This window comes from Thunnus thynnus, chromosome 16 (assembly GCF_963924715.1).
Source record: "Thunnus thynnus chromosome 16, fThuThy2.1, whole genome shotgun sequence".
Classification (NCBI taxonomy): Eukaryota; Metazoa; Chordata; class Actinopteri; order Scombriformes; family Scombridae; genus Thunnus; species Thunnus thynnus.
The window spans coordinates 7,598,106-7,610,253 of NC_089532.1; the positions used below are offsets into that span (position 1 = coordinate 7,598,106).

Sequence of the window (12,148 nt, forward strand, 5' to 3'; positions counted from 1 at the left end):
AGCTTGGTGGGCGGGGCTTAGTTGTAAACAGTCATGTGGGTGAAAAACAACATGTATGAACTTGACCTCGACTGTTTTCTGGTGAAAGTAAAAAAACTAGATAAACTTTTGACTTCCAGTCGATTATCATTACTGAGCAAACAAGTCTTTCTATGAACAATAACATCAAGCATTTATTTATTTTAGAAAAAATACATGCCTGTTGCCTTCACTAACATTAATCTGATGCTGAAAAAAATAGCTGTAACACCTGAACACTACCTGTTAAAGTTAAGTATGCATGAAAATTGTATAAAAAAAGAGTGTAATGTAAGGTCATACGGACAGAGCAAACTGTTACCCTGAGGAATCAAATACTGTCTTTGAACATGATGTTAGAAGTTCTGGGTTGACTAGTAATGCACAATATTAAGATATTTCTGTGTGGAAAACTCTAGTTGTGAGTTTTAGATTTATTTTTAAACAGAGCATTTAAATTATAAGAAGCTAAAAACACAAACATATAAAATATCCAGTATATATGCATGCAACAGTTTTAAAATGGATTTCTATAAGATAATGTGCTGTGTATGAATGTAGTAATTCTTCAGAGCTGCAGATTATTCACATATGAACAGTGGATGGTACCAGTTTTGCAGCATGTTGTGTAACTCCTTATAAACTGTTAATGTGGGCACAGTAAAGGCCTGTCATATGACTCTCTGACACAACAGACTTATAAACCACAGAAAAAACCCCAAAAAACAAACCTGTGCCGGTTCACCACACCTGCTGATCACGAGTCTCATTTCTTCACTCATGCAACATTTAGTTTTTACTCATTCTGTTGATGACTCAGCTTTCTCATCACAAAATGTGAACCCAAGCTTCCTCTAAGTGCTGACTTACTTACTTTCAGTTCAATGAATTTTGGAGGAATGAATGAAATTCATCAATAACAATCAGTGGAGGCGATATTAAAGATGTCAGCAATAAATCAAACTTTTATTTTTCAATATAGAAAAGAATTAAGTTAAATAGTGAAACAGTCCATCAAAAATTCGGCATCTTGTTTTCAACCAATGGTCCTTAACACATTAACCTTTGTCCCAAAATGAAAAAAAAAAGTAACAAAGTGTAAATACCATGTTCACAGTAATAAATATTGAAAACAAAATCTTTTATACATTGACATTATATATATACTGTATATATATATATTTGTGTAAATATATATATAGATATATATATATATATAATCATATACAGTAAAAAGTTACTTTCAAGTTTATCAAACATAAAATAGTGAAATAAAAATGGCTGAAAACAGAATGATGATTGCATTTTTTTCATTCCCAAGGCATCGGTAACCATGGCCATTCAAAGTCTGTAATAAATAAAAAGTGATATTATCTAAAGATTGTAGTGCATCGCTGTAAATAAAAAAAAATTATAGTGCAAGTTCTGTTTTCTTTGCGCAAAGTAATCTTGCAAATTTCAAACTAATCCGAACGGAATGACAACAATGAAACAGAGAAGTCTGTTGAGCGCAGCACCGGTACGTCTCTGACTTCAGTCTGTTCTGCACCACAACTTCCTCTGTCGTCTTGGCAGCGGGAAAAAAAAAAAAAAAAAAAAGCTTTTCACATGTATGAAACCAATGGCAGATATTCAATACCAGGCTTATTTGGCAAAATTATTTAAAGACAAACAAAACACACAAAAAAATCTCCACACACTCTTTACACTCAGCTTTGTCAGAATTGCCAACAAAAGTCAATGAAATGCATAGAAAGTAATTACCAGTAGCAAGAACTAACTTAACTTAAGGGTTTTTTTTTTACTGTCATGCAGCATTTCTAAGATGCAAAGCAAGGCAGATACTGTGGGTGTGCGTCGATGCAGTAAAGGATGTTGGATGAATGTATACTCTGCCTCTGCTTGCACTTTTCCCTGGCTTCCTTTCCCCCTCAGCGATAAGGAACGGGGGAGGGGGGAGAGCTCCCGTTTCCTTTTTTTTTTGTATGCAGGTTCCCGCGTCCTGCTGAAAGCCAGGGAGGTCTGGCTTCGTCTTCACACCAAGTGTTAAACGTGTGACGTGTGCTTGCTCGTCTCAGACCTCTGCACCCAACTCAATAACTCCAGTCTCAATAATGGGCACTAGCTTATCATCCACCTGTACCAGCAGGATGGTCTTGTCGATATGGGAGCGACTGGCTGAGTCTCGGCTACAAGGCACCCACCGGTGAATCACCTGCAGAGGGCAACAGATGAAAGGAAGCGTCCAATCAAATTTATGAAGCATTTAATACAGAGCAAGTAGGTCAGAGAGGGTGTTATGGGCCAAAAAATAGGACATAAATATAAACGAGATCATTATTGCAAAATCACATTTATAGCATAAGAGGTTGGAGAGTGTGTGTGTGTGTGTGTTGAACTGAATGAATGTTGAAATCTAAAACTGACCGTACTTACTGGTAATAGTGAGTCAGAAATGAGCAAATAGCCAAGATAGGCTCTTTCGATAAGAAAAAAAACTCATATACTATCTATACATAATGAGTAAACTGAGGTCAATCTGTTGACGCTGATCTTACATGTCCTTCCATGCCCTCTATGGGGTTCCAGTCCCTCCAGCAGGTCCGTCCTGCCCTCAGTCTTACGGTCTCGTCAGGCCACTGCAGCTCTTTACGCTTCGATAAGTTTATGGTCTCCAGCACCTGACTCACATCCACGATCTGAGCGACATAACAGAACAACAACGATGAAATTTATATTGCGGCAGCACAAAGGATCAATACTCAAAGATGAATGACATGCAAATGCAAAAGTCAGAGGAGCGGACACAAGTGCAAGTGGTTCGTTCGTTAGTATTGATGTCTTTTAAAAGTTTACTTTGTGGTTACGACACATGTGTAGAAGGCAACATGCACACCACTTGCTTAGTCTCTCCTGTGCTGCAGGGAATCAATTCCCCCAAAGATCCAATTCAAAAGAAAAAAAAGTCGATTCACACACACTTTTCACCTCTGCACTGATTTATTAAGAAGTGTCAAAGTTTCGGTCACAAGGACCTTACTCAAGACATGTCTTGAGTAAGGTCCTGGGTCACAAAAACCTTACTCAAGACAGTCATTACCAATTCCTTGGAATTGATTACAACACATACCACATAACCAAAATATCCCCAGTTTGATTCTGATGGGAACCTTTAATGCATGCCATACCACTCTTTTCTCTCCTCATGTTTCTCGTCTGTATCTCAACTGTAAACTATGTAATAGAACGCAAAATGCCACCAAACTAATAATAATATTAAAGTTTATTTCTGTCATTCTTGCCTTTATTTGAAGGCTCAAGTAACAAGAAGCAGCGAAACTTGAGGGAAGGAACCAGAGATCGAGATACGAGTTCTTCTTGTGACAAATTATTATTTCAGTGGAGCAGTTATGTAATTTCAGTTTTGAGTTTGAAGAGGAGGTAGACATACTCTGAAATGATATAAATGGCCACGATGTAACATTATATGCATAAAAACATAAATTCTCCTGAAATTATGACACTGAGTTTAAATTCTTTTGTAGATTTATATTTCATCACTAGCTTAGACTTACTAATTTTAATTATTTAAGTTGCATATTCCTTAAGTTTAACAAGTTAAATTTGTTTTTAGATGCTTGTACGGTGTGTTAACAGTTAAATATTGTGGAGGTTGTTGTACATTATATTATTTTTAAGGCCACAGTGCTGTTGATTTTTATATTAGGTGGGTTTACAGTATCGGTCAGTGAGCTCACGATTTGAGACAAGCAGGCTGAACTGACAGGTGGGTTGAATCTTAAGGTGGGAGTGAAGAACAGAATACAAACAAGAGACTGAGAAACATGTAAAGTTCTTTGGCACCTTTCTCTATTTGTTGGTGTAGATTCATGCGTGACACTGAAAATCTGCTGCTAAATTTCACTTGCCAAGGACGCCGGTGCTCTTTTCGTTTTCTGGACATGATTTCACTCTTGCTTTATTTAATTTTACAAACCTGCACTCTGTAGGAGATATCATCTCTGCGCACGGTGGAGACGGTGGGGTTGTGTTGTTGTGGGTGGTGGTGATGGTGATGATGCTGCTGGCTGAGAGGATCGGTCACGGTGCTGCACAGGCCGTCGTTACCCAGGAGGCCCACCAGCGTGTGGCGTTTGCAGGGAGGGATGCTGTGGCTGGAAAGGGAGGCGGAGGGTCCGGCCGGGTCGGAGGTGGAGCCCAGCCGGAGCTGCAGGGAGGTGGGGAGCGTGCGCAGAGACAGCTGGCTGGTGGAGGAACGTCGGCAGGGCTCCAGGCCTGTGGTGGAGGTGCGCAGGGAGGAGTGGCGGCTGCTGCTGTAGCGGTAAGAGGACGACTGGCTGGCAACGGAGGCTCGTGCAGGGGAGTGGCGCACCAAACCAGACTGAACAGACTGAGAACTCTGACTGGTGCCTGGACACAAGGACGAGAGGACGGGAGGAGAACATGCTGAATTTGTAAAAACGTCATCATCGAATCATTATGACAGTTTTAAAACAATGCTAGGTTGGATTTTAACTGGAAAAATACACCTGTCTTCAGATTTTTGGGGGGTATTTAATGCTTTTATTGGACAGTAGAGAGATGACAGGAATTGAAACACTAACTGGGGACGTGGCAGTTCATGGCCAACACTTCAACCCCTGAGCCACTGTGGTGCCCGAACAAAATTTAAATTTACTTCCTGCAGAATTCATATATATGTAGATTTGTAAAGGGAGTCTCTTGTGAAAATGGACCCTTCTGAGTTTCACTGAGCCGAAACAGATTCGTTTGTCATCGTAGTGGTATCATGATATGGTGTGTAGATGGTAAAATGTGATACAGGCACAGTATTTCTCACCCAGAGTGTGCGGCTGATACGAATGAGGAGGGACAGGTCCGGAAGTTACACCCTGCGATGCTGAGCTCTGCTGGGACTCGCCCCCGGTCCCGTTCCCACTGCCACAGGACAGCCCCCCTGCATCTGAATCCTCGATGTTCCCTCCACTGTTACAGCCTGCACCGCAGCCTTTCCGTAACCTGCAAGAGAAAAAACAAATTATTGAACAAGAGTCAGATTAACCAAAAGTAAAAACATCATCATCAACAACAGGCCATAAAATATCACTACTATAATACCAACATTTATGTGATTTTAAAGGGGAAGTGCACCTATTTTACAAATCAAACAGTCTTAGGGAGTGCTACTGCATTGTGGCTGCAGATTGAGCTGTGCACAGTCTGATCAATCACCTGAGTGAGCGACGGTTGGGGCTGAAGACTACTAAGTTTGAAAGAAAAGAAACAACTGTGACGATGTGGATGTGAGGTTAGAAAGAAATGAGGTTACCAGATTTTTGCAGCCTGCTCCTCATCTCTACCTGAGGCTTGCAGGCTCGAGGCTACATTAGCCGCTACTAGAATAACACGCCCGAATCTCCGCCTGATCTGTCGGCGGTTGAGTTGCATTGTGGATAACGTGGACACTAGGTTTTGACAAGGAAGAAGAATGCATAGAGTCAGAAGTCTCCTTCAGAATGGTCACCTGACTACACATCCGACAGGAAGAGAAACAAAACAAGCACACCTGCCTAGACAGAAAACACCTCACTCAGGTGTAATCACTTCACCTTAATGAGAGGCTATATGGTGCCTCCATCTTTGTGTTCCTTACATAACTACAGCCACGTGTTGTGTGTGCATTTGATATCCAATTTAATTGAATTACCAAACACAATTTGATGTATTTGTGCTAGCTTTTGCAAAGCTTAAACAACACAAACATACTAAAACATCAATTGCAAAATCAAGAAATTAAGTGTTCTGCATTGCAAGCTTCGAGTCCTGCCTCATCTGTCACATGGATTAAAATAGATAGAAGTGCAAAGCTAAATTAATCCAGTACACTCTTGAACTACACATCACCACAAACCTGTGCCAGGTGCTGACAACAAAGTTGCGGATGTTCCCGATGCTGATGGGACCTCCCAGGATGTGTCCGAGCTGGGGGTGCGAGTTGCAGTAGGAGGTGGTCAGCGGAGATACGTAGATGGGATATCCGATGGGCTGGTCACAAGAGGAATTGATCATGTTCCGCAGAGCCTGCTTGGCGTTCTGGATGCTCCCGCGCTCCGGGTTTCTGTTTCTGAGGAACACCAACTCCTGCTGCTGCCCTGCCCAAAGGCCTCGGACACATTCTTTATTCACCTGCAGCACAAGAAGTAAGTTCTCATTAGATATTTGTCTTACAACCAGTGACAATCAATGAATCAAATGCTTCACCTACCTTGATGACACGGAAGCTGAGGTATCGTCGATTGAGCATAATAATTTTGTACTCATTGGTGCCTTCGTCGAGTACGTGGCGCAGGGCGAGGAGTGACGGGGCGTTGGACAGCACAGCGCTCCTCCAGGCTGGGTCGCCCTCGTGAGCGATGACCAGGTTCTGCTGGTGGGAGGAGATGGCCTCGAAAAGAACAGCCGGTTCATCGTACTCATCGGGGGACGTGAAGTGGTCCTGATAACGAGAGGTGTGCCGTTTTGTTACAGATCAAAGTTGATCCATGAGAATGAGAGAAAGAGCAGGTCTCGTGTGGAGAGGCTCACCTGGTGTAATTTGAGAGACATTCGGATTCCAGGCACCACAACTTTCCTGAGCAGTTCCATGTCTGCGAAAATCCACTCGTCTCGCACTGAAGAGATGCGGAAATCTCCTTTAAATAACGCATGAAGTCCGTAAAGGAAAGACTCCAGGTTGCTGTGAGAGTCAGAACACATAGAATGATCATTACTCATGATACAGAGACACCTTGTGTGTATACATATGCATGCATGTACTGTATATCTATTAAAAAGGAACAGATGGCTATGTTTGGCTTTTTTAATTACTTGGCTTAAACATGATGCTTTATTTATTCTTTTGAAAGTTAAAAGAAATCCTTGTTCCGTTTCACATCAGCTTGTTTGGCCTACATACACAAACCCTTCGTCAGGCCTTGACACATTTTTTAAATCGTTAACTTATTATAATGAGGATTACTAAATAACCTGGACATATGATGGGCTGCTGTTCCCAGAGCTCTCCTTCCCAGCACACACAGGCCGAAGCACAGCAGCACCAGAGGCGAGTCTTTCTCACTGTCCAGCGGCTACAAACACAGAGCAGAGACGGAAGAAATACGCATGAAACCTCAATCAAATTCCAATTAGCGCCAACTTTGACCTACAAGACTTTTGTAATATTGTAAAACATTTTATTTATTATGGGTGTAAACTCAACCCTTAACCCTGACATTTCCATTACCTTTCTTCACTTATTAAAAACATGTCACCTGACAACAAATGATATGAGAGCAGCACTTCTTGGGGAAGTAACAAGATCATCCCAATCATACCTTAATATTTCATCAAAATCAAACTGCTGTGTAGCGTTGCTTGTCTTCACAGGTTTTTGAACTTTGAGCATCAATTGTAACACTCTTGTCAAGCCGGTAATTTATTTACACTTTTGCCAAAACACAGTGCAAACATAATCCCTCCAACCTTCTATATGGCTGAATGAGTGTTGTCTGTCAGACCCGAGACATTCAGACACAAACACTGAAGCTAAATGCCTCCCATCATTATCACTCAGCCTCATAAAAAACAAACGTCAAGGACCATTACCTTGGCACGTCGAGAGTTGCAGTACTGGATCCAGCCCAGGTAGACTGCACAGAAACTGTCTCTAGAGATGCCTGCGAGCCGATGGTCGTAGTCCTCGTCGATGTTGGGATTGAAGGTAGGATCCAGGTCGACGTAGTTCCTCTCCCCGCAACCCCGCAGGCCGTCTTTCATGGTCTCATTAGCCAGCCACTCCTCCAGTTTAGGGGAAGCGATCACATAGTAGATGATACCCTGAGACCAGGAAGGAGCGATGTATTTAGAACATATAGAAATCATATAACATTTAAAATGTTAGACCTACTCTTAAACAAACCTTGACGTAGTAGGTGGTGAGGATGCGTCGTAGATCGAACACCTGCAGCATGGAGGCTGCGCTGTTGTCGGTGATGCTGTAGCCCTCCAGTACATACTTGGTGACCAGTACCTCCCAGGCCAGCCAGCGCTGTCCGAAGGCGGCGTTAAAGGACAGAATGTGAGGAAGGTGGCCCGGCTCACAGCAACAGCAGCCCTCGTCTTCCTCCACGCCCTCGGTGATGGCCTCCACTTCCCTCTGCTGGCAGTAAGTTCCTGTGGAGTGAAATCAACATGTTCAGAGACGCCAGGACAGTTCTGTAAAATGTGTAGCTTACTGAAACAAACCGAGGGAGATCGAGAACTCTGCCCAAGAATTTCACTCGTCTGAATCTGTTTAATACCACGTTGACAGACAGAAGTATAAAAAAGATATTGCTGCTGTAATACAGTTTATATTTTCAACACTGAAAGTTGTGAAGTTGTTGACAGACTGATGATGATGTATCATGTTTTGAAGAGTGTTTCTGATTCTGTAAAATGCGTATCACATGCGCTCCATTTTCAGCAGGTTTGTTGTACAGCAGCACTATTGGCTGAATTACACAAAGTCATACTGATAAAGCGCGCGCACACACACACACACACACACACACAGGTCTGTTCAACAGGAAGATAAAGCACGACTGGACTGATTAATATGGTGGAATGCTCATTTCTCGAATGGAAATTCTGGGCAGCTGGTTAATAATCATCATTCACTCTATCTTCTAAGTCCAGACTTAACTCAAATACTTTTTTTTTTTTGATTGTTGGGGTTTAATTTAACCTGTCAAGAAAAAAAAACTGGGGCTGGAGTTTATTAAATCAAGACAAATCAGACTTGGAGACTAAAGCTGGAAATTATAGAAAAAAAAAAGAGTATACTGACCTTATTTTCAAATACTTAAAAGTTATTCACTAAACCACAAAAACAACTTGATTTATTAATGACTTTAGGATATAATAAAGCCAGTAAGACTCTCCTCTTTTAACATATACTGTATATACATGTCTTACACTACCACACATTCATTCATTAGTAGCTAAAGTGGCTCCAGTCGAAGTCAATTTCAACCAAATTCCAGACAGATTCGGTGCCATTTTCTTCACAAGTGCGACACGTGGACCTTCTCACCTCTGAATTCCAGCCCTCGCAGCTGAAAGGTGACCAGGCCGTTGCCGATCTCTATAAGGTGCACCAGAGCGTTCAGGTAGTCGGAGGCCAGGATGAAGCAGTCGCCGGTGCTGAAGTTGCCCCAGCGGCCCAAGAGGAGATCTCCACACAGGCTGTGCTGCAGGGAGCGGGTAAGGTGCTCGTAGAAGATCGAGTTCAAATTGTTGTCATCAGAGCCTGAGGAGAGAAAGATGAATGACGGGGGGAAAAAGGGAACGAAGCATTTTTAAATCACTGACATCACTGAGATAGAGGTGTAGATGTGTTCTTCTAGCCTAAATCGTTAAGTACAACTTAGATAATAGCGTCCCATTTTCCTAATTGAGATGCTTTAGATTCTTCCAATTTGCATGAATGAAAGGCAGCTGCATCACATCATCAAATTAAAATTTTTTATGCCCTCACCTGGATTTCTGTCCAGCTGAGAGGCTAGCCGGGTGTTAGAGTGATCCACTCTTTTGGTGCTGCATAAAGAGAAAATTAAAAATCACAAAGTTTCAGAGGCGAATTCACAGAAATAGTCAGTTTGAGATTTGAAAATTAAAACGGGATTTTGACTTATTTTTCCCTACTTGTAATCTCTTTCCCAGAACTTGACAGGGCGGACGTAGGAGGTGATGAAGATGGCACTGCCCAGGAATGGGTTGAGGGGAGTGGAGAAGATTGTAGACACTACAGCCTGGACAAACAGCATAGCAGAGTCTGCAGGGGGCTGAGGTCAAGGATCACTTGAAAAATATTCACATTTTACTATAAAGTACATAGAATTTGCTCTCTTTGTTTTTAGAATGAGCTTCATGAAACACCATTCATTAAAATACACTTTTGAGACCATTTCCATACATGAGAGGAGCAAAACACTGAATCAAAAATCACCACCGAGTTGACTCAACACCTCCACAAACCAGAGTTACAACAACAACAGAACATTATGAGCTTTACAACCGTGCTGTTGTGGTACAGGTGTATCTGAGAAACTGGTGACTCAGTGTATAACTCATGATAAAGGACGGCAATGAAAGGATACGAGGCACAGCAAAGGGCTGAGCAAAGGCGTGGAAGGCCGACCCCCATGTGATCTGCCAGGGGGCGATGTAGGTGTAGACAAAGTGCAGCTTGTAGAACAGCTCCCACATCTGTAAAAAAAAAGAACAGCATTTAAAAAAACGAGCTGATAACTGCATAAATATAAACAGTTACAACTAAAGTCCTCAACAACAAAACACTTAAATTGTATTATTAATATATTGCTGCACTTTGCCCTGACCAGTAGAAAAATAACTGATCAGTATGTATTAAATTCTAATGATTATTACAATATTTTGCTCTTAGACCTTAAACATCTGTCTCTTCTACAGAATCAGACCAGAAAAAAGGCTGTAGAGCTCATTATATATTCCTCTCACCTTGCTGAAAACGATGGACATGAGGAAGAGGTCGAGCAGCAGCGTCTCTGACAGATGACGGTAGTCGAAGGTGAAGAAGAGGACGGTGAAGAGGATCGTTACATACTGGTAGGTAGGACTGCTGTAGGAGGAACGAAGTAGCTTCAGGCCCGCCACTGTGATCATCAGAGCGCCGACCCTGGAGGAACATTTAGAGAGCAAACGTGTGGAAATAAGTTAAACATGACATAAATATGATAAAACCGGTTAAGCATAAAAACCTTTAAATCATTATGATCTTATGTTTTTGGATTATTGAAACGATTACGTAACAATCAGGTGAGGTGAGGTTTGCTGGTGAAGAACGTGATCCGCCACTCAAGATGGGAGTAGATTAAATGAACAAAGGGTGAAATTGGAGGGAAATGAGACAAAGATCTTCAAATATATTAAGAATTCTCACTCTGTGTCAAGTTTCTTTGGACTGGCGAGCTCTCTGGCGCTGCCGCTCAGCTCGTTAAGGATGACGAGTGGGTAGAGGACATTCTTTTCCACGAACAGCAGCCACACGTGAAGCTTTTCGAACCACATCACATGAGCCGCATCTGACAAGAGAGAGACAGGTGAAGCTTGTCAACATCGTTATAAGACACAGCAGCACGGTTAAGAGACACAAAACTATACAGAATTCATCAAAAAAACAAAGACTAGAAGAAAAATATTGTGCATTTGCTTTGTTCATATTTGCAACTGACAAAAAAATCAAACTAATTGTCTCTTCTTTACATTTGCAAGTATAAACACACAAAGTTCTTGTCTGCACAGGAATTTAAAAGTTTCCTAACATAATAAATAGTTCTTAGATTTCTTTAGGTGTGATTTAGGACAAAGCAGTGACCCAGAGAGCCATGTTTCTGTCTCTACGTGGGATGCAGAGTACTTACCCCTGACTTCAAACTGATAGTATTCCTTCGTTTTGAGCAGAGGGTGAGAGAAGCAGTACCAGGGCAGCTGCTTGCGGACTTGAGGCAGCAGGTAGTGGGTGAGCAACCCCACCGTCCCCAACAGAGCATACAGGACATAACTCAGGAAAGGCTGAGGGAGCAGAGAGACGGAGGAAATGAATCCTTATACGTTTGTGCAGACAGATACTCGACGTGTAAAGACCACCTTTAAAACAATACCATGTATGTGAGCATTTGTTTGTAACATTTACTCTTTTCTTTAGGGCTGAAACATATGATGAAATGACAGAGATCAGCCTTTCATTAGTAAATATTTACTGTACCTGCAGCGCTATAAACACAGTGCTGACATGGATGGCGAAGTAAAGGACAGCGATGACCACACAGACGATCAGGTCAGACTGCAGACGTTCATTCTACATGTTTAAAAAACAAAGTTCAGAAATAAAGACAAAAAAATCTCCATTAAAAGACTTCATGTTGAAAATTACAACCGTGGAGAAGCCAGCAGCTTTAACAAATGTAATATGATCAGATGACGATCCCTGTTCCAATAAAATTACTGACAGAAGTCTTGGCTTCATTTAGTTGAATGATGAACGATTAAC

General features: G+C 41.8%; 1 protein-coding gene across 6 annotated transcripts in view; it reads right to left on the reverse strand.

The window, feature by feature from the left end:
- Positions 1-956: 956 nt before the first annotated feature.
- pcnx1 (pecanex 1) overlaps positions 957-12,148 on the reverse strand; it is a 35,568-nt gene continuing 24,376 nt past the window's right edge. For 5 of the 6 annotated variants that reach the window (XM_067614678.1, XM_067614677.1, XM_067614682.1 and 2 more), the window contains 18 exons: positions 11,864-11,956; positions 11,520-11,670; positions 11,039-11,180; positions 10,597-10,774; positions 10,218-10,326; positions 9,763-9,892; positions 9,596-9,654; positions 9,152-9,367; positions 7,997-8,250; positions 7,684-7,914; positions 7,066-7,166; positions 6,625-6,775; positions 6,305-6,535; positions 5,951-6,225; positions 4,880-5,058; positions 4,016-4,449; positions 2,577-2,717; positions 957-2,233 (listed from right to left, as the gene is read on the reverse strand). In XM_067614678.1, coding sequence (XP_067470779.1) covers positions 2,093-2,233; positions 2,577-2,717; positions 4,016-4,449; positions 4,880-5,058; positions 5,951-6,225; positions 6,305-6,535; positions 6,625-6,775; positions 7,066-7,166; positions 7,684-7,914; positions 7,997-8,250; positions 9,152-9,367; positions 9,596-9,654; positions 9,763-9,892; positions 10,218-10,326; positions 10,597-10,774; positions 11,039-11,180; positions 11,520-11,670; positions 11,864-11,956 — 3,216 coding nt within the window. In that variant the 3' untranslated portion in view covers positions 957-2,092. Of the gene's footprint in view, positions 2,234-2,576; positions 2,718-4,015; positions 4,450-4,879; positions 5,059-5,368; positions 5,505-5,950; positions 6,226-6,304; positions 6,536-6,624; positions 6,776-7,065; positions 7,167-7,683; positions 7,915-7,996; positions 8,251-9,151; positions 9,368-9,595; positions 9,655-9,762; positions 9,893-10,217; positions 10,327-10,596; positions 10,775-11,038; positions 11,181-11,519; positions 11,671-11,863; positions 11,957-12,148 lie in introns of those variants that run through there. The other variant, XR_010931900.1, reaches the window with a different exon arrangement.